This window comes from Haematobia irritans, chromosome 1, assembly GCF_050003625.1.
Source record: "Haematobia irritans isolate KBUSLIRL chromosome 1, ASM5000362v1, whole genome shotgun sequence".
NCBI lineage: Eukaryota > Metazoa > Arthropoda > Insecta > Diptera > Muscidae > Haematobia > Haematobia irritans.
In genome coordinates this window covers 459,013-477,813 of record NC_134397.1, presented here as the reverse complement: position 1 = coordinate 477,813, position 18,801 = coordinate 459,013, and the positions used below count along the sequence as shown (strand labels likewise).

The 18,801-nt window shown below is 34.6% G+C and overlaps 2 protein-coding genes and 2 long non-coding RNA genes across 9 annotated transcripts; 3 read left to right on the top strand and 1 right to left on the bottom strand.

Annotated features, from left to right (window-relative positions):
• The first annotated feature begins 968 nt into the window (after window positions 1-968).
• On the top strand, window positions 969-2,039 carry LOC142236964 (uncharacterized). Its single transcript, XR_012722282.1, has 3 exons — window positions 969-1,258; window positions 1,323-1,428; window positions 1,494-2,039. It is a non-coding gene; the product is annotated as an uncharacterized LOC142236964 (long non-coding RNA).
• Window positions 2,040-2,969: 930 nt separating this feature from the next.
• On the bottom strand, window positions 2,970-4,336 carry LOC142219919 (uncharacterized). The gene is made up of 2 exons (XR_012717824.1): window positions 3,213-4,336; window positions 2,970-3,142 (listed from the first exon to the last, which is right to left on the bottom strand). It is a non-coding gene; the product is annotated as an uncharacterized LOC142219919 (long non-coding RNA).
• A 472-nt stretch (window positions 4,337-4,808) lies between these two features.
• Window positions 4,809-18,797, top strand: LOC142219915 (F-BAR domain only protein 2). Of its 6 annotated transcripts, none has more exons than XM_075288686.1 (16): window positions 4,809-4,949; window positions 11,628-11,761; window positions 11,850-12,416; window positions 12,483-12,581; window positions 12,646-12,742; window positions 12,805-13,212; window positions 14,167-14,397; window positions 14,811-14,916; window positions 14,977-15,296; window positions 15,355-15,524; window positions 15,587-15,732; window positions 16,445-16,807; window positions 16,866-17,039; window positions 17,106-17,441; window positions 17,782-18,011; window positions 18,066-18,797. In XM_075288686.1, exons 2-16 carry the CDS (start codon window positions 11,732-11,734, stop codon window positions 18,161-18,163), a joined length of 3,375 nt encoding a protein of 1,124 aa, XP_075144801.1. In that variant the 5' UTR covers window positions 4,809-4,949; window positions 11,628-11,731; the 3' UTR covers window positions 18,164-18,797. The 6 variants fall into 6 exon arrangements, with proteins under 6 accessions (XP_075144801.1, XP_075144799.1, XP_075144800.1 ...); XM_075288684.1 differs by having other exon boundaries at window positions 12,805-13,326; window positions 15,358-15,524; XM_075288685.1 differs by having other exon boundaries at window positions 12,805-13,326; window positions 15,590-15,732.
• On the top strand, window positions 4,811-10,565 carry Kdm3 (Lysine demethylase 3). The gene is made up of 2 exons (XM_075288690.1): window positions 4,811-4,949; window positions 7,289-10,565. Exon 2 carries the CDS (start codon window positions 7,350-7,352, stop codon window positions 10,428-10,430), a length of 3,081 nt encoding a protein of 1,026 aa, XP_075144805.1. The 5' UTR covers window positions 4,811-4,949; window positions 7,289-7,349; the 3' UTR covers window positions 10,431-10,565.
• Window positions 18,798-18,801: the final 4 nt, after the last annotated feature.

Here is an 18,801-nt window from a genome sequence, read left to right as displayed (position 1 = left end):
AATTTATTGTGACTAATTTATCGAAAAACATGTAATTCAAAGTGGTATAGTGTCATAAATAATCGCAGCAGTAAATATTTATTACTAATTGGAGCATTTCATACATTAAAAATGCAAGATTTCACTTCTTTTCTGTGATTGTTTTTAAACAGCTGATGACAGTGTTGCATATTTTTGGAGATGTCCTGGATAAACGAGTACTCTGTTTTCTTTTAGTCCTTCACGGCTTAGGGTATCTAGTGCTAAAAGAAAACAGCCCTATTGATAGAGTTACCAGGAGTTAATTTCTATTAGTGTTTTAATGTCATGCTCCTGAAGGCCGGTATGCACCTCTAGCGAAAAATTTCATTCCCATAAGAAATGCATTGCTATTTATGCTAACGAAATTTTCGGTAGTGTTCAATTTCGTAAGCTGGTACGCGCCTCTAATGAAAATAACAGGGTTGTCAAAAGCATATTTTGGCAGCAAACATTTAATTTATTACAATCATTGTGTGCGTAAAAGTTTTAAAAGGTCTGTAAATAATAAAAAATATATTTGAGGAATATTTGGAACATATATTAACAATTTTTAAAAGCGATTAGCTGGTTTAAAATTTGTGTACACAGCCCTGTTTTTTTGTTGTAGACTTAAATAAATTTTTGCTACCGAAAATTTCGCTAGAGGTGCATACCGGCCTTGAACAGTAAATGCTTGATAAGACATCCCAATACACACAAGCATTGGAGAAATGCTTATATTCAATACGCTTTCACACAGATTTTCAAAGAATTAGATTAGAATTTAATTTGGGAAATTGTTGAGAAAATCGCGTTCTCAACAAAAACAGACATTACCTTCAACAGTAGAATTCAACACGTTAGCAACAATTTCTCAACATATTAGCAACAACTTTTCAAACTAAATTTAATTTTAATGCTTCAAACCTCCCAATAAACACAGGATGAGCGTTTTTCAAATGCAACAACTTTTCAGTTTGAGGGTAAATATAATTTTCAACATAAATTCAACATGACTTGAAATAGCTCATCTTCAAATTGTTTGCGAATTACTTCCAATTTGCCAAAATGTTGACGAAATCTTTGAAAAGGTGTTGAAGATAATATGAGAAAACTTTGACAAAACACTACCCTAAAATGCAACGAAAAAACCATGTGGTTTTCAATACTTATTTGTGCAACGAAGTTCGTGGTCAATTGCAAGAAATAAAAAAAATGGAAAATTTTAGACAAATAACCAAATAGTTTATAAAAATAGGTAAGTGAAAATAAAAAATGAAATAAAACTTTAAGGAAGTCACTAAATGTATATCTCTTTGTAGAAAACTAAAATTATGGATTCTACGTTCTTGAAAACATTAAATAGCTGACTAATGAAAAAATGGTGGACAATTAACTGGAACTGCTTCAAATAGTTTATAATAATTGGTACGTCAATATGAAAAATTAAATCAACACTTTAAAGAAGTCACTAAATTTAAATCTCTTTGCAGAAAACTAAAATCTTTGGATGCTACATTCTTGCAATCAATAAAAAGCCGACCAATGAAAAATGAGTGGCTTATCGACAAGAAAAAGTTTCCAGAAACATTACAAGTGCAACCAATTAAAATTGTTAAAAACAACAAATTGTTGAAATCAACAACTTCTGGATGAAAATGTGCATCACATCATCAGTTTATTTCATATGCTATTATCAGTTTAAAATGGATATTTTGTGAATTCCTTCTGCTGGAAATCAATTCTAACACGCGGTCCAGTACGTTCCTAATTTCAAATTGCCCGCATGTTAATAAATTTTAATGCTGTTTTATGACACCAAAAGGAAGGAAAACGAGTTATCAATGCAAAAGTGTTTACTAATAATGTTTAAGATATTTAAAGTTTTGTTGTTTGTTTTTTTTTTTTTGTTCTTATTTGTTGATATGTTTAATAAGATTATTATTTATCAATTGGTATTGTAGTGTATTATGTAGTGTAGTGTATTATTATATATTTTATTTTGATGAAAATTAATAAATTATACAAAATTCATAGAATTTTGGCTTTGACTTTCAATTTGAAGTGGGGATATCATTCATACAAATTTAGGTTGAAAAGTATTTGCAACGATGTTAATTTTGAATTTGACTCGCATCGAAAATTGTTTGACAAATTATTGAGTAGCGATGCATTTCAATTTGAGGATAACACTTGAGATATTATTGCTAATGTGTTGAATTTCACTGTTGAGGATAATGTCTGTTTTTTGTTGAGAACGCGATTTTCTCAACAATTTCTCAACTTGAATATTACCCTAATCCTTTGAAAAAATGTTTGAAAAATTGTTGAAGTTTAGCACTTTTCAAACGTTTGTGTTTATTGGGCTATTGGAAAATTTGAATTAATGTTGAAGATGGGATTCACTATCAAATTAATATGGCGTTACCTATGAAAAATGCTCATCCTTGTGTTTGTTGGGAAATGGTGTCACATCTAATGCGCTGTCCAGCTTGTTAATTTATACGTACAAAATGCGCTTTACAGACTATTAGTTATTCCGGACGACAGTGCTCATGTCGAACATATCCCATATGTTGGGCACATTATAAATCAAGTTCGAAGGCATAATCGATACTGCTGCATGTTTATGGTATCGATAACACATTTACCAATTATTTAGTCATCGCCGACAAGTCGTACCGATGCGACACACTGGAAGAGTCTTTACAAACACTGAGAATCCCCACTACGTCTAAAACAGTCGTATACGATATCCAAAACTCCTCGGAAAAGCGCCGTCACTATTGAGAAGTTGTACCACGCCGAGTAACTACAAAAATGTATTGCATGAGTGCAATTATTAGGTGCCCTTCTGGATACATTTAGAAGGACGCCAATAAGAGCCCCTTCAAACAATCAGAGAAAGTGCATTTTAAGATAGTTGTAAAAGACTCATTGTGGTCAAGTAAAACACGATTGTTTAGATGTTTATTAATTTTATTAAACATTTATAAATTCTCATAAATATAACATTTATACGACAATCACATCACATTTAACATATTTTTATGCATTAATAAAAGATTGATGTTGAGTTACAAGTTGCAAGTTACATGTTGTCTATCAGCCAGTGCTTTTATTCCCAATGGAGGCAGCGTGTCTGGAAAAATATTTGAAAAACTATCACTTTATTCGATTTGGAAAGTCTAAAAAATTGTTCACAAATATACCTTTCACAATTTTAAGCGAAATAACTATATTTTCAGCACTTCATTATCGTTTTTATTTAAATAAATTATAACAAGCTAGTTGTGTTTGGTGTTTCACAAAATATAAAATGGCTCTTGTAACAATAGTGATGTCAAAATACTTTCATTCGAATAGTGATGGTAAAATACTATCACAGTTGGCGATTTCACAATTTTAAGCGAAATAACTATGTTTTCAGCACTTCATTATCGTTTTTATTTAAATAAATTATAACAAGCTAGTTGTGTTTGGTGTTTCACAAAATATAAAATGGCTCTTGTAACAATAGTGATGTCAAAATACTTTCATTCGAATAGTGATGGTAAAATACTATCACAGTTGGCGATTGTTGCAGTGTCACTGTGTCACAGTGAACTTTGAAATGCTAGCAGGGTGATAGTCTGCAAAGCGCAAAATTGCTGTGTTTGAAAAAATCCTACATTGTGGTTGATAAATGTGTCATCAATCACAATAATAAGCTGCAGTATCGATTATGTTGTTTATTATAAATTATAATGTGGCCAACTTATGGGATTTGTCTCGAAAATTTGGATAACGACATTATTTTATGCGCCTTCCAGATTATAAGTTTATCCGGACGACAGTGCTCGTGTCAAAAATATCCCAGATATTGGTCACACTATATCTAATGTTCTGCACCGTCCAGATTATAAGTTTATCCGGACGACAGTGTTCGTGTCGCACATATCTCAAATATTGCCTACACTATAAGTTATGCTCGAAGACATAATCGATTTATCGATATTTTACTTACGTCCGGCAATTCTTAGCTTTCGGCCACACTGTATGATTCTTTACAAACACCGACATTCCATCCGGAAAATCTTATAGTCAGGACGGCGCATTCGACGGCATAATCGATCATGTTACTACAAGTTTTCCCAGACTAATAGTTTTTCCGGACAGAATGTCTGTGTTTGTTACGGTGTGGCCAATCGATACGAATTGTCGGCGATGGCTACATAATCGATCACATTAACATGCAGCGGTATCGATTATGCCTTATGGGATATGTTCGACGCGAGCACTGACGTCCGGATAAACTTATAATCCGGACGGCGCATTACGAATAAAAATCTTATGAACGGCGCATAAAACCACATAATTGTCATCTAGTAATTCGTTCACACAGTAATCGAAATTTTCTTTCTCACTTTTGTGTGGAAAAGCGATTTGAAAAATGAGATTTTGAGCATATTTTGAACGTAGCAATTATAGACTTTTTAAGTGACATTATATCAAAATTTCAAATTTGATGGAAAATATAATAAAATTTTTTAAAAGTATTTTAACATCAATGTTTATTTATTTCTATTTATTTAAGCAATTAAAAAAAGGAATATTATTATATTTGGTGAAACACCAAGCAGAAAGGCTGAAACAATATTTTAACGCTTTTTCAAGATGACATTCTTGTATGTACAATATTTTTAATCAAGTTGATAACACTGTTTACATAGTAGATAAATTGTTGTTGGCCAGCTGAAATTTTATTTGTCCGAGAGTTTCTGGATTTTCCTTCTATCACAATATCCACTTTGCGAACGAAAACAATTTTCCAGATTGATGTAAAACGTGTGTGTTTTCCTATTTTATCATTAATTGTTTTTCTGTTAAAAAACATATCCGCTGTGTATTTTTTCCACTGTGTGTTATAGAAGGAAAATAAGAGATCGAAATCTGTACATATACAAAATGTAAGTTATCAAAAATCTACAATTAATTAGCATTTAAAACGTACATTGAACATATTTTACTGATTAGTTCTTAAACTGGGAAGCTACGCCCCAAAACAAACATTAACATTTCCACACTGGGTATGCTTTGGTGTTAGTACAAGACGCCACTTATATGTGTATAACATAGTAGTGCATACATTTATTTATCTCTTTGAAAGAACGAATTTTAGTCGCAAAAGGAACCAAATAATGCATTATCAATTACGTCATTGTAGATATTTTCAATTTCCTGTCGAATACATCCCAGCGAATCCTTTTTATTCATATTTATAATTCTATTCTAATATTCTATTGCGACATAGATGGGTGACCGCAATTAGACACATCAATTTTGGTTTCCCCCTTCCGGCGAGCGTTAATTTATTTCAATTATCATTATTCCTCCCCTTTTAGAAATAGCAAACATTCCAAAGTTGATTGAGTGTTGCGATTTTGAATTGTCTACTTTTGTCTGCTAGCGGAGTTCTAGAGGGAAGTTATGCTTTAAAAAACAATATCATAATATTATATCCTAATACTGCAAAAAATATGCATATTATAAAGGATTTAACACCGCTTTTCAAATTTGTATAATTTATCGTAAATGATGGCACAGAAATATAGTACCACAGGCTCTGCTTCAAGTCAATGTCTGGTGCAAACCCCATATACATAATAGTCGCTTTCGAAGAAGGCAAGTAACTCTGTTATCGTCTATACTTTTAACCTGTGTTCAGACCATAGCGGAGTTATGAACGCCAAAACTTATATTAGTAGCAAATTGCAAACAAAATGAAATTGACGGGACAAGTTAAAATCGATTAATCGTAAAAAACTAAACTTCTATTAGTGATATTTATCTTTTTATGATGAGACAACATATTAAATGTCAATGTTGGCCAAACGTTTTATATGAAGTACATGTGGATACGTCGAAGCTCCTCATGTGAAATTCATCTTTAATGAGTAAAATGACGACACGTAATTTAATTTTCGATCTAAAAAACATTTTAGTCAATTGAGAAATGATAATTTTAAGTTATATTAATACAACTTTATGATTTTTTATACTAATTAAAAACAAATTGAATAAGAAAATAAACAAAATTTTTGTTCTCATTTTTGCTCACAATGCAAATTATGGCGTCTTGAAATTAGCCGTCCGATAATATATAAGCATATACTAGTCACCACAACGAAATTTTGGGTAGGAGTAAGTGCAGAAAATGTGGTACGGCCTATTGTTTTTAGATAAATTATACGACGTAGTAAAGATTTAACCGCATTCATGTTACATATGCCAAACTTCTACGAAGCTAGGTGAATCCCACTGTAACGGACATATTTCGGAATATATTGCATTTATTGAATGATCAAATTTTACTAACATGTCCTTCCATCAGTAGTTGTAGAAAATTGTATTGCAACATTTGTAAATAAACGAGTAAAGATAGCAAACGTTATTTAGTAGAAAATAACGTTTACTTTAAATTTCAAATCAAAATTACTTTAGATTGTATTACTAAAACAAATTGCACTTATCTATGAACACAGTATTCAAGAAACCAAATGAATTCGCATTCCTAAAACTAAAATCAAAGATAATTTTACGCCTATTTATGTCCGTAACTTAAGAAACTTTCGCACAAAAACTATGGATTCATGAACCGAACATCTCATTGCATGTATGAAATACATATATGCTGCAAAATCTTGGGAATAACTGTGAAGTTAAAAATAGATCATAAAAGTCAAAAATATTTAAATTAATTGTGTCACGTGAATTGACAAGCTATTTGATACAAATGTGTAAATTTTTTGTTTTATCGGTTAAGGGTGGTACATACATAACTATAAGTAGTCTATAAGATTTATAAGACCTATTTACCTCTTTGTAATTAACTTGACAAATAATGTATGGGTTACGTATACCTTGCCTTACTATTATTTGTTTGTTTTTACCAAAGAAAAAACAGGTAATGTGATGGTAGTGAGTAGTTAACTTTGTTTAGAAATAATTAAAGTAGCGCAGCCTTATAACGAATAAAAATTTAACAAAAGCTGCCATACACATTATCTCTTATAAAATCAAGTCAATAATAAAGAGGAAAAGAGTGGAATCCTCATAGAATCTCATCAACGTATATATGAAGAATAATGTTACACTCCAAAGCATATTATAACTTCTGGATCTTAAAATTATTTCTGCAGAAAGCTGTACTCACTGCCGTACGTTACTATGAATATAGAGCTGGTTACTATTCAAATTGTAATTTGAAAAGTTATTTTCTTTTCTTTTTTCCCTGAAACGTTTGAAGAACTGAAAAATCCTAAATATCGTTTGGAGATCCGGTCATAGACGCTGAATTATCAACAAACATGGCAAGTGAAATGCAAACCGATTTCGTTGTGCCTAATGAGGAAGTTGCAGTTCAGGAAGAGTTATCGCAGGAAGATCTTGATGAAGATAACAAACCGAAAACATCTTTAAATGAACTAAAAAACTTTCGAATACAACGAAAACGGGAAAATGAAGAAAAAGGCGTTGACGATAGGCGGCTTACTGGACCGCCTAATAAGCAACCCACTTTAGAAAATGCCGAAAATGAGATCAAATCTATAATTACTGAACCGCCTAATAAGCAACCCACTTTAGAAAATACCGAAACTGAGATCAAATCTATAATAGAAGTCCATATTGACAATTTAGATATAAATAAACGAGTATTGGTATCGGATTTGATGACTATTGCGGATTTGAAAGAAGAAGCGCTAATACAACTTCAAGATTCTACTATGGAAATGCTCCAAGATGCTAAGCTCCAAATTGTACATGAGCTAACATCGAATAAAAAAATAAGTGATAGTTCTCTGTTGAAAAATTCGGACCAAATGATGGAAGTAATTAATGCCGATGGAATGCAAGCAAAGACCAGCAGTACACAGGCGTTTGTTGCTAGCAATAACAAAAGAAAGCCTAATGACTACTCCAGTCGCAACTTGTCAATACACTTTGACGAAGGCAGTAACAATTCACAAAACGAAGAGGAATTGTTTGATCATTTGGAAAAGCTGACTCCCGAAGAAGAACTAAAGGATGCAATTTACCGCAAATCTTGCAATCCATTCCTTCAACATTTACCCTGCTTTAAACTGCAAACGAAGATTGCAAATCCGTCCGAAATCGAAGCCCCGGATGCATCTATAAGTCAACCAACAAAGATTCACAAGTGCAGAGAATGCCGGCGTCGGACACCTCAGCAAGGTTCAAATGACGTGTATTGTCGTTTCTATGAGTTCAGATGTCTCCAATATACAGAAGATGGTCAATTATTAGTTGCCGGTTTCCCAAATCCATATACCGATCCCACTCAAGAAGAAATTAATATATGGAAACCGGATGAAAATACCGAACCAACTGCTGGTAACATTGACATACAAGTATGTCGCTATATTCTCCTCCACGTGGGAGACCAATTCTGCTACCTTTGGCGACAAGAAGCAGAAGCGTTAAAATTGCATGAGAATGCTAATAGCACAATAGCCTGGAAAAAGGTGGTACAAGGAATTCGTGAAATATGTGATGTGTGCGACACCACGCTTTTTAATTTCCATTGGACGTGTGATAAATGTGGTTTTGGTGTATGTTTAGATTGTTTTAAAGATCGCAAAGAAGGGACACCAGTGCGAAAAATCCAGCCTGGCGAAAAACCTCAGAAGGGCAGAGACGAATGCTACTGGTTATTGTGCTCGGGGGGAGTCATTCACCATATGAAAGACTTGATGTTGACTCAAATTATTGCAGGCGATGCGTTAAATGTATTGGGTAGATTATTGCATGATGTTCGACGACTGTGGCAAATTCCACAACTCTGTGGATGTTTATTGAGCCAACAAGAACTACCTAATGGAGAATTGAAATCACTTATACAAGATATGATAAAAGAATCCCAACTTAAGCAGCAAACAAGTGATTCTTCTCTAGCTACAGAAGAAACGCTAAGAAAGCAGTCGCGATTAGAGCAAATACATTCTAAGGCCCTGGAGTTCGCACGTTCAAATGGCATTGATTATGTTCCAGGGCGGACGCATAATAAACAAACATTGGGCAAGGATCCTATAACAAGTGCATTCGACAATTTTAAACATATAAATTTTTTGCGCAAAGGATTGGCAGGTCTAAGGAGATTTTTGCCGCCGAGGGCTATGATCTTGACACACTCCAGTCTAATTGCTCCAGGTGTTCCGCACGAGTGGCTATGTGATGGGAAATTATTGCGTCTTACTAATGCTAATCACCCAGATAATCGCATTCTATTTCAAGAGGTGTGGAAATGTGGGCAACCGGTTATGATATCAGAAGTTGCTGAATCGCTTAATTTGGATCTCTGGCGCCCAGACGCCTTTCTGAAAGATTTTGGAGATAAGCCAAATGATTTAATAAATTGTCTGAACGGTAACCTTGTTCCAAATCAACCAATGCGTCATTTCTGGGAAGGGTTTCAATGTATGAAGAAGAGACTACTGGACGCCAATGGCAAACCCATGTTGTTAAAACTTAAGGACTGGCCACCTGGAGATGATTTTGCAGAAATACTTCCAACACGTTACATGGACTTGATGAGGGGACTTCCAATGCCAGAATATACATTGAGGACTGGTAATCTTAATATAGCCAGTTGCTTGCCCAAAATGTTCGTTCCACCCGACTTGGGGCCCAAAATGTATAACGCCTATGGTTCTGCATTCCATCCTGACAAGGGTACAACAAATTTACACTTAGATATATCGGATGCGGTTAACATAATGGTATATGTTGGTATACCTGAAGATTCTGACAGCAAATCCCAAATATCTGCCTCCCATAAAGCCATAGCAATGGGAGGTTGTGAATTCTTAACTCGAGCACGTGTTCAAAATAAAAATGTGGTTCCTGGTGCTTTGTGGCATATCTTTCCAGCAAGAGATGCAGATAAAATACGAGATCTTCTAAATAGAGTTACATTGGAAAAGGGATACAGATTGGAACCCGACCATGATCCCATTCATGATCAAAATTGGTATTTGGATGATAAATTACGTGCCAGATTATTTAAGGAATACGGAGTGGAGGGATATCCAATTGTTCAGTGCTTGGGCGATGCAGTATTTATTCCTGCAGGCGCACCTCATCAAGTACAAAATTTACATAACTGTATAAAAGTAGCGGAGGATTTTGTTTCACCTGAAAATATAACCCACTGCTTCCACCTTACTCACGAATTCAGAAGGCTATCGCATTCACATACAAACCACGAGGACAAGCTGCAAATTAAAAACATAATTTACCATGCCATTAAAGATTGCTGCACCATTCTAACAAGATCGTTAGAGAATCGTCTTGATCAGGAGATAAGTCAAGCTGAAGAAATGAAACGTACAATCCAGAATAGGGCTGACAATATTGCTGATTTTGCTTGAAAACAAAAACCTTTATATTCATGATTTTTCCAATATTATTACGATAATCTACTGCTATTGGTTTACAAATATTTTATGTAAATTAGTTTTTAATTTCAATAAAGTAAAAACAATGACGTAATAACTAACTTAAAACTGTTAAAAATTAAATCCCTGCAAGCCCTTTGAAGCGTAATATTTGTGATCGCCAGTAAGTTTTCTTGTAGATATCACAAACAAAAAAACAATATAAGCCAGTATAGCGTAGGGTGTATCGTTTCCAAGCGAGATAGATTCTAAAAACTCTGAACTGTCGTAGTACATATAATTTATTTAGATCTTTTCATAACATGATTTCCTTTTCTACTTAATTATGCAAAAAAGTATTTTATTTGATTTATTTAATTATACACGAAGCATGGTCAGCAAAGAGCAAAAGCCAATGGAAACGAATGGTGGCGAGTACAAAGCTCGGCCTAATGATTCATGATCAATTCAGTCTTGTAATTTTATGCCATAAGGCCAATATAGAATGAACTACAGTAGAACTAACAATACAAATGTTATTAATAATATTATGACTTAGGTTCTCATATTCACGGGAGCCACCGTGGTGCAATGGTTAGCATGCCCACCTTGCATACACAAGGTCGTGGGTTCGATTCCTGCTTCGACCGAACACCAAAAAGTTTTTCAGCGGTGGATTATCCTACCTCAGTAATGCTGGTGACATTTCTGAGGGTTTCAAAGCTTCTCTAAGTGGTTTCACTGCAATGTGGAACGCCGTTCGGACTCGGCTATAAAAAGGAGGTGTCTTGTCATTGAGCTTAACATGGAATCGGGCAGCACTCAGTGATAAGAGAGAAGTTCACCAATGTGATATCACAATGGACTGAATAGTCTAAGTGAGTCTGATACATCGGGCTGCCACCTAACCTAACCTAACTATTACTGATATACTGTAACTGTAAAGTGTTCAACATTTAAAAGATTTCATTTGTTAAATCCCACATTTTAGGATTTACCTGATATTTTCGTTTTTGATTACTGGTATGAAATGAGAATTAGTAATTAAACGAAAACAATGAACAAATTCGATTGGTCAAAAGAAACACTTTAAAGTTTATTATAGCAGTTTTGAGCATTGCTTTTTATACGGAAACCTTTCAACCAAATTGCTACCCAAATGTATACTTATGTTTCTTTTCTATATTTCAGCAAAACAGCTGCATTAAAATGAGTCCAACCTAGCAATAGATTTCTGTATTTTGCCAAAACATTGATTATTCACTTTTCCGAGCGAGAACTAAGCGGTTTTAAACATGACGGTGGATTTTAATGACTATTTTTGGGTAAGTTAGGATAATTCAATGAAATAATAAACACTCGCTTTTCATAATACCTCTGCACCATTTCCTGAATCGTTTGTTGTTATTCCAGGGGGAAAAGAACAATGGGTTTGATGTTTTGTATCACAACATGAAATTCGGCTTACAAGCAAGCAAAGAGCTTTCAGAGTTCTTTCGAGAAAAATCTAACATAGAAGAACAAAATTCAAAATTAATGTCAAAGTTGGCACACAAGGCTAGTACAGGGACATTAAATAGTACTTTTGCACCAATATGGACAATATTAAGAACTTCGGCCGAGAAACTTTCTACATTGCACATGCAAATGGTGCAGAAATTAAGCGAGCTGGTGAAAGATGTAGCAAAATATGCCGATGAGCTGCATAAGAAGCAAAAGGCTGTAAAAGAAGACGAGGCTCAAACGCTGGAGTGTGTGAAAGCAATACAGACTTCAACATCCGATGTACAGAAGGCAAAAGACCTTTATAGTAGTAAAGTGCAAGAACTGGAAAAGTTGCGCAAAGAGAATGGCTCGCAAAAAGACATCGAAAAACTCGAAACAAAGTTACGAAAATTGCAGGAAGAGTATAAACTATTACTAGATAAGCATAATCCAATTAAAAACGAATTTGAACGTCGTATGACTCAAACGTGCAAAGTGAGCATTGTAAAACTCTTGGTTTGAGTGAATTCATTTGCTATTTTCATGTATTTTCTGATTTAGCGTTTTCAAGAAATCGAAGAAGTACATTTGCGACAGATGAAGGAATTCCTGTCGACCTATTTAGAACTGCTGCAAAACAATCACGACATGGTTGGCCAAGTTCGTATAAACTAGATGTATATTTAATTTACAAAACTCATGAAATGTTTATTTCCTATTAAAGGTGCACTCAGATTTTAAACGTCAATTCTTGGATATGACAGTAGACAAATTGCTGGAACAATTTGTGTTGAATAAATATACGGGCCTAGAAAAGCCAGGTACGTCGAACATGATCAAGTAACAAATAAATATGCCAATTAACACAAGTACGTTATTCTAGAAATGCCAGAACTCGAGTTCATTCCATTATCCATAAATCAACAAATTTTAGCCACTTCAAATGCTCGCCTTAACCAACCGTCAATAACATCAAATTCAAATTCTGTTACCAGTATAAATCGAGGTGCTGGTAGCTACACGACTGAGCAACGACCAACAGAGGGGTTGTCAGGTAGTTTGACCAGTGGTAGTGGTGGTTTTGGAAATGCAGACGAATCAACATCGGAAGCAAAAGCCCCCAAACCCATCATGTCGCGTCCAACATCACCAGAATGCACTTCCGCCAATACTGCTACTGCTGGAGTTAAAAGTAACTTCCGGAACTGGTTTTCTTCCAATAGTACTAGCAAACAGCATCAACAAAATTTGGCAATGCCTCCATCTGGCACTGGTGGTAGTGGAAATTTCGGTACGGATAGTAGTTGTATCACAAGTTCTACCACTACTGGCACAACTACCACACCCATCAACAAAAATTCTCTTAAATCAGAGCTTCAATCACAACAGGAAAATAATAATCAAGGTTCATTTTTGAAAACTGATTTCTCATTCTTTTAATTTTTGTAGATCACCATTTCCACATATATTTTTATTTTACTCTCTTTAGCTTGTTAATTACCCATTATCATTTTAATTACTATACTACTCGTTTCTCCATCGTCAAGCTATCATTAACATTAATTTTATAACTTACGAAACATGCAATCGAGAATTTTGACATTGCTAGTAACAAATTGCGAAATTACAATCACTTTTTTTTTTTCATATGCAGTGCAGTTTACCGAAATAAGGCCGCTTTAAAATTCTTTTCACAAATGTGATAGCATCAATTCTCCTATCCTATATTAACACTATTTTTAAATTTTCGGTGGTGTTTTACATTACTAAAATGTTATTAAATACATAATCTAGTAAATGTCAAACAATTATAAAGCGAAAGTTCGAAGATAAACCTAAAATGTCATTTGTAAACAGCACTCAAAACACCAACTTTATTCTTTTGAGATCAATTTAACTTTTCACAGCACCTTTATCTGCAACATATGTACATGGGCTCGTAGCTTATTTCGCTTATTTGATTGTGATAGACGCTTTTTAAATCTTTAACGAGATTTGCAATGGTATAATGGGTATAATGTTTTCCAAAAGGTTTAGCATTGCAGATAATATTGTAATGATTTTGTGTTCTTTTTTACGTCTTGGAAAATGATGCGAAATGAGATCCGAGCTACTGTGGTACACACACTCACTCTATCACTAACCCTCGTTTGTTACCTAAAAAGTTTTCATAAATTGACTTAAAGCTATGAACATTTTTTTAATTAATTTAAATAATAACTGCTCTTCATACACACATGCATAGTGGAACGAGATGCTTTAATGGCAGATCCTGTGGAAGGATCCAATCCGACATCGTTTAATAGTCGAGACTCAAAAATTACTGTAAAACAACATCAGTGTTCTCCGCCACAGACTCTAACAAAAAATAAGACTTCTACTAGCACGACTATTACGCCTCCTTCCTCATCAGTTTTGGTTACAAATCAAAGACGTACAACATCTCTATTGAATATATTTTCGTCAAATTCGCAGGGTATGACTATTCCACAATTGTATAGAAATTCTTTATCGGCTATGTATTATGGAATATTTCTTTGCTTGTTAGCATATAAAAGCTAAACATTATCTTTGATACACATGTATATAGAGTTGGTGTTTGAGTTTTAGGCTCACTATTTACCTTTCCATACTAACTCTCTAAATAACGTTACCCAAAATGGAACGACAAACATGGTTATCGTCACTGTGAAGGAATTAACTAAAAGTAATATGACAAGTACTGACAGAAAATGACCGAGTCGAAATAATAACGAAATCACATATTCTCAAAGTCTTCCTTCACATGAGCGACATGTGCGTACAACCATTCCAAAATAACATATCATATTTAAAATGTAATAAAATATTTTACGAGAATGTTAGATGATGACTTTCCCTTTCATACAGTGTCTGGCATTCTTCGAAGTCGACGTGATAAGACGAAAACTAAAAAGTCGAAGAAAAAGAAAGAAGGTGATATAGGCGATGATATACAAGAGGAAAGAACGCAAAGGTGAATTTGTTTTGGGAAAACATTTATAAAGATAATTGATTAACTCATTATTTCTTAAAGTACGGAGCAAGGAAATAAGTGCGGCGAATACGACGATAATAAACTAAAAAATCACAACTCTAGTGGAAGTAGCGGAGGCGCGCTAGCCATTTCGTCGAATTCAGGATGTGGTAGTGTAGACTCGACAGGCGCATCGGTTGTACCATCAACATCAATTATAGCGGGAGCATCAAACATTTCGGAAAGTGAAATAAATCGAACAAAGAATAGCAGTATTTCACCAGCTGCGGGTAAAACATGCGATACCAGCAATGTAGACGAAGACGGTTACAGTATACAGCCACCTAAAGAAGTTGCTTGGGAGGAAAACAATGAAAATGGTAAATAGATATTGGTGGAAAGACATTAACATTAGATAAACATGAATAACTTCGATAGCAGGGTTTTATTCCGATTCTGACTCCGACTCGGATAACGATAGACCGGAAAAACGTATTCACGTCAAGATCAAACCACTTAATAATGGTCAAGCACCAATGTCTGCAAGTGTTGATGAACTCAGAGCCACCGTGGAAAATATTTCTCTATCACCAACAGGAATTTTCACCGTAAATATGCCACTAACTTACGTCATTTATTTAATAATTATTTGTTTATTTTGCATATAAAGCAGCATAGCCAGCAGTTACAACAGCAATCTAGATTACCTTCGCGTCAGCAGTCACCGGAGATTTCAAATGCATCAACTCCGACTGCAGCTGTACATCCATATGCACCATTACAAAGCCCAACCTTGTCGATGACCCATAATTCGAGGTGAATACAGTATAAATAGTGAAATCCATGGTGACTATAGAAATAGACTAATGTAATGTCTATTTTTATGTTAGCCAGATATCAAAGCAGGCTGTTCTTTCGTCCAAATCAATTACTTACATATTACTACAAATTTAATGCGAGCTAATTGGACATGAAGATTAAGGAATTGGTATTATAAAAATATTATTAATAAAAATAGTAAGCTACGATGAACCCGTCATAAAGGAAAACAAAACATTGCTAATGTTGTCGTTAGAATTATTGCTGTGTTCTTGAAACCAGTTTCAAATAGTTATCACAGTACTTGTTGTTGACTAGAAACAAGACATTGTGTGATCGTTCACCAATCAGGTGAATTCATCAATGCCTCTAAAAATAAATTTCGATCCGTTGTTGCAGTAATGTAGTAACAAATTGAAATCGAAAAAAAATAAGATTTAGAGATTGTGGCTATATGAGAAGATGATGCACAGTGGTGGTGAAAAAATGGTTCAACTTGGGAGAAATGATTCTCGTATGTAATCTTCATAGGAAATTAGCATATAGGACCCAAATTTAATCATCTCACCCAGCCAGATCTTACTAGAGACACAGGGTTGTAAAATGGGTATCTGGCATTTTCTTAATAACACCAATTCCTTAATCTTCATTTCAATTAGCTCGCATTAAAATTGTAATAATATGTAAACTAATGTAATGCCATTTACAGATATGCTGATTTGGGAGATATATTCTCCGAGTTGGGCGACGTTAGTAGTTCTGCTCCTGCTTCAGCAAATTTTGGAAAAAGTCATTCTCGACAAATACCGACACCTACATCGGTTACTGGCAGCAGTATTGCTATTCCTCGTCCTCCTTCCAGACGATCGGAAATGGTAGTTGGATCAAGAGGACGCATAAGTCCTGCTCCGATAAATGCAATGAACCGAGCGGATAGTATAGGCTCCTTGGAATTTCGAACTGCTATTGGGGGAATTGGTTCTTCCAGAGGTCCGTCCCCATTGACAATAGGAATTTCAGATACTGTACCTTTAGCAGTAGCATTCCATGAGATTATTCACGCCTACTTCAGGTCTGTTGTGATATCAAGTTTGGTTAGCGATTTATTATCTCTTACTTTCTTATTTTAGAGGTAGTGATGAATCCCGATGCCAAGTGAAAATATCAGGTGATATGATGTTGTCATTCCCTGCTGGAATTGCAGGTCTCTTGGCTAATAACCCCAATCCAGCCAAATTGGGCTTTCGTATTAAAAATGTCCATAATTTAGATAATTTTATACCAAATAGTAAATTAGTACAAGTGTAAGTAACAATCTGTACTAGAGTTGTTTGTACGAATATGAATTCCTAAATACACTTTACCCATAGTGATAAGAATCAGTCTAATTCATTCAGTACGTTGCTGGAATTCAATATGAGTGCTTTGACAGCCTTACTACGAAGTCAAGCTGAACGCAATCCCACAGCATCGTATTTCAATGTGGATATTTTGAAGTACCAAGTTCGTACCAAACCTGGGGCTAGCTCATGTCCATTTCAGCTCGTGACATATTGGAAATGTGAGCCAACATTTACAGCATTAAAGGTTGATTACAAATACAACAATCATGCTATGGTCGCTGCATGCCCCTTATTAAATGTAACCCTTTCAGTGCCTGTTAATGGAGCCGTACGTAATGTCCAGTCAAAACCCCATTCAGCATGGTAAGCTATGTACCTTTTCACAAAACCAAACTGTAGGTCACACTAGAGAAATAATTGACAAAAAATTGCAATAAGCTACTTACGGTGTCATTTGTAAATATATACCGAAAGTCACTCCCTTTGGTCAAATATTTGCTCAGTGTGATATACGGTTACAATGAGTCGAAAAGGGCGAAAGAAATATATTCGTGAAATCAGAAAGATGCAGTATCGTTGGAGTGAGCAATGCATTCTTAAAATTCTATTTCAGTGTTGCAAAAATTTACGTTCATTCGACTTATGTGATAGTACTCAAGGTGCTTTCTGTGATTAAAAATGATAAGATTTTTCGTATTCACAGGTTGGGCGAATCAAATCGTCTAGTATGGAATTTCACTGATATTTCACAGAACTCTCAAGACGGAGGTGTAGGAACACTCAGAGCCCGTTTGGAATTAAGTGAAGGCCCTTCAACCCCTACCCAATTGAGTACACAATTCAATTGCGAAGGGACCACCCTGTCCGGTATTGAGTTCGAATTGCAAGGACTTGGTTACAGGGTGTCTTTGGTGAAAAAACGATTTGTGTCAGGTAATGTGGTGATGTTTATTACGGCATACAATTTAATATTAATTACTTTTACAGGTAGATACGTTTGCGAGGGAGATGGCATCCGTAGTGCTGCCACACCAACTCCACCCTCTGTAGGTTCTTCTAGTCCATTCTCTGCAAAATCGAATTAAACGCAATCGAAACATCACTTGCTTAAAAAGAGGAAACTTCAATCAATTTACATTTTTATACTAAACATGTATATGGCTTTCGAACATTCTCATATACAATAGGAATATATATTTTAGATAACATGAAGTTCGAACAAACCCAGCAGTAAATTTTACATAAAATCACATTTTATTTGCTTGTATGTATATAACACTCAGGTCTGCTCTGCGTCTCACGTGAGCAAATTGAAATCTTGGCTTCCATATCATATAAATTATAAAATGATCATGATGTTACATTTAGCTTTCAATCATCATAAGAACACTGGCGATTCGCCAATTAAAAACAGATTAATTTACCATATTTCGAGGATGCAATTTTTTTGCCTCATGTGAGACTCAAAACGACCCGTATGTTTATAAGACACCCACTGAACATGTATTATTGTTATTCAGAATTACTATAACTATCGGTATAACTCATATTATTTTTTAGTCATTTAAGTGTTGATTTATGCATTGCAACAATTGCCCTTCGGGATACGATCAACGTATTCAAACTCACATATTTTCAGAGTTGATAAATCTGTTCTGTTGGTGCACTGAACAATTAAATATTCAATAAATTAAATCTTAAAAATTTCACAAAAAAAAACCTT

Coding starts and splice junctions, on each gene's coding strand:
- Kdm3 (XM_075288690.1), top strand. CDS start 7,350: ATGGCAAGTGAAATGCAAACCGATTTCGTTGTGCCTAATGAGGAAGTT.
- LOC142219915 (XM_075288683.1), top strand. CDS start 11,732: ATGACGGTGGATTTTAATGACTATTTTTGG. Junction 11,762..11,849: donor ATTTTAATGACTATTTTTGG/GTAAGTTAGGAT, acceptor TTGTTATTCCAG/GGGGAAAAGAACAATGGGTT. Junction 15,297..15,354: donor GGAGGAAAACAATGAAAATG/GTAAATAGATAT, acceptor TAACTTCGATAG/CAGGGTTTTATTCCGATTCT.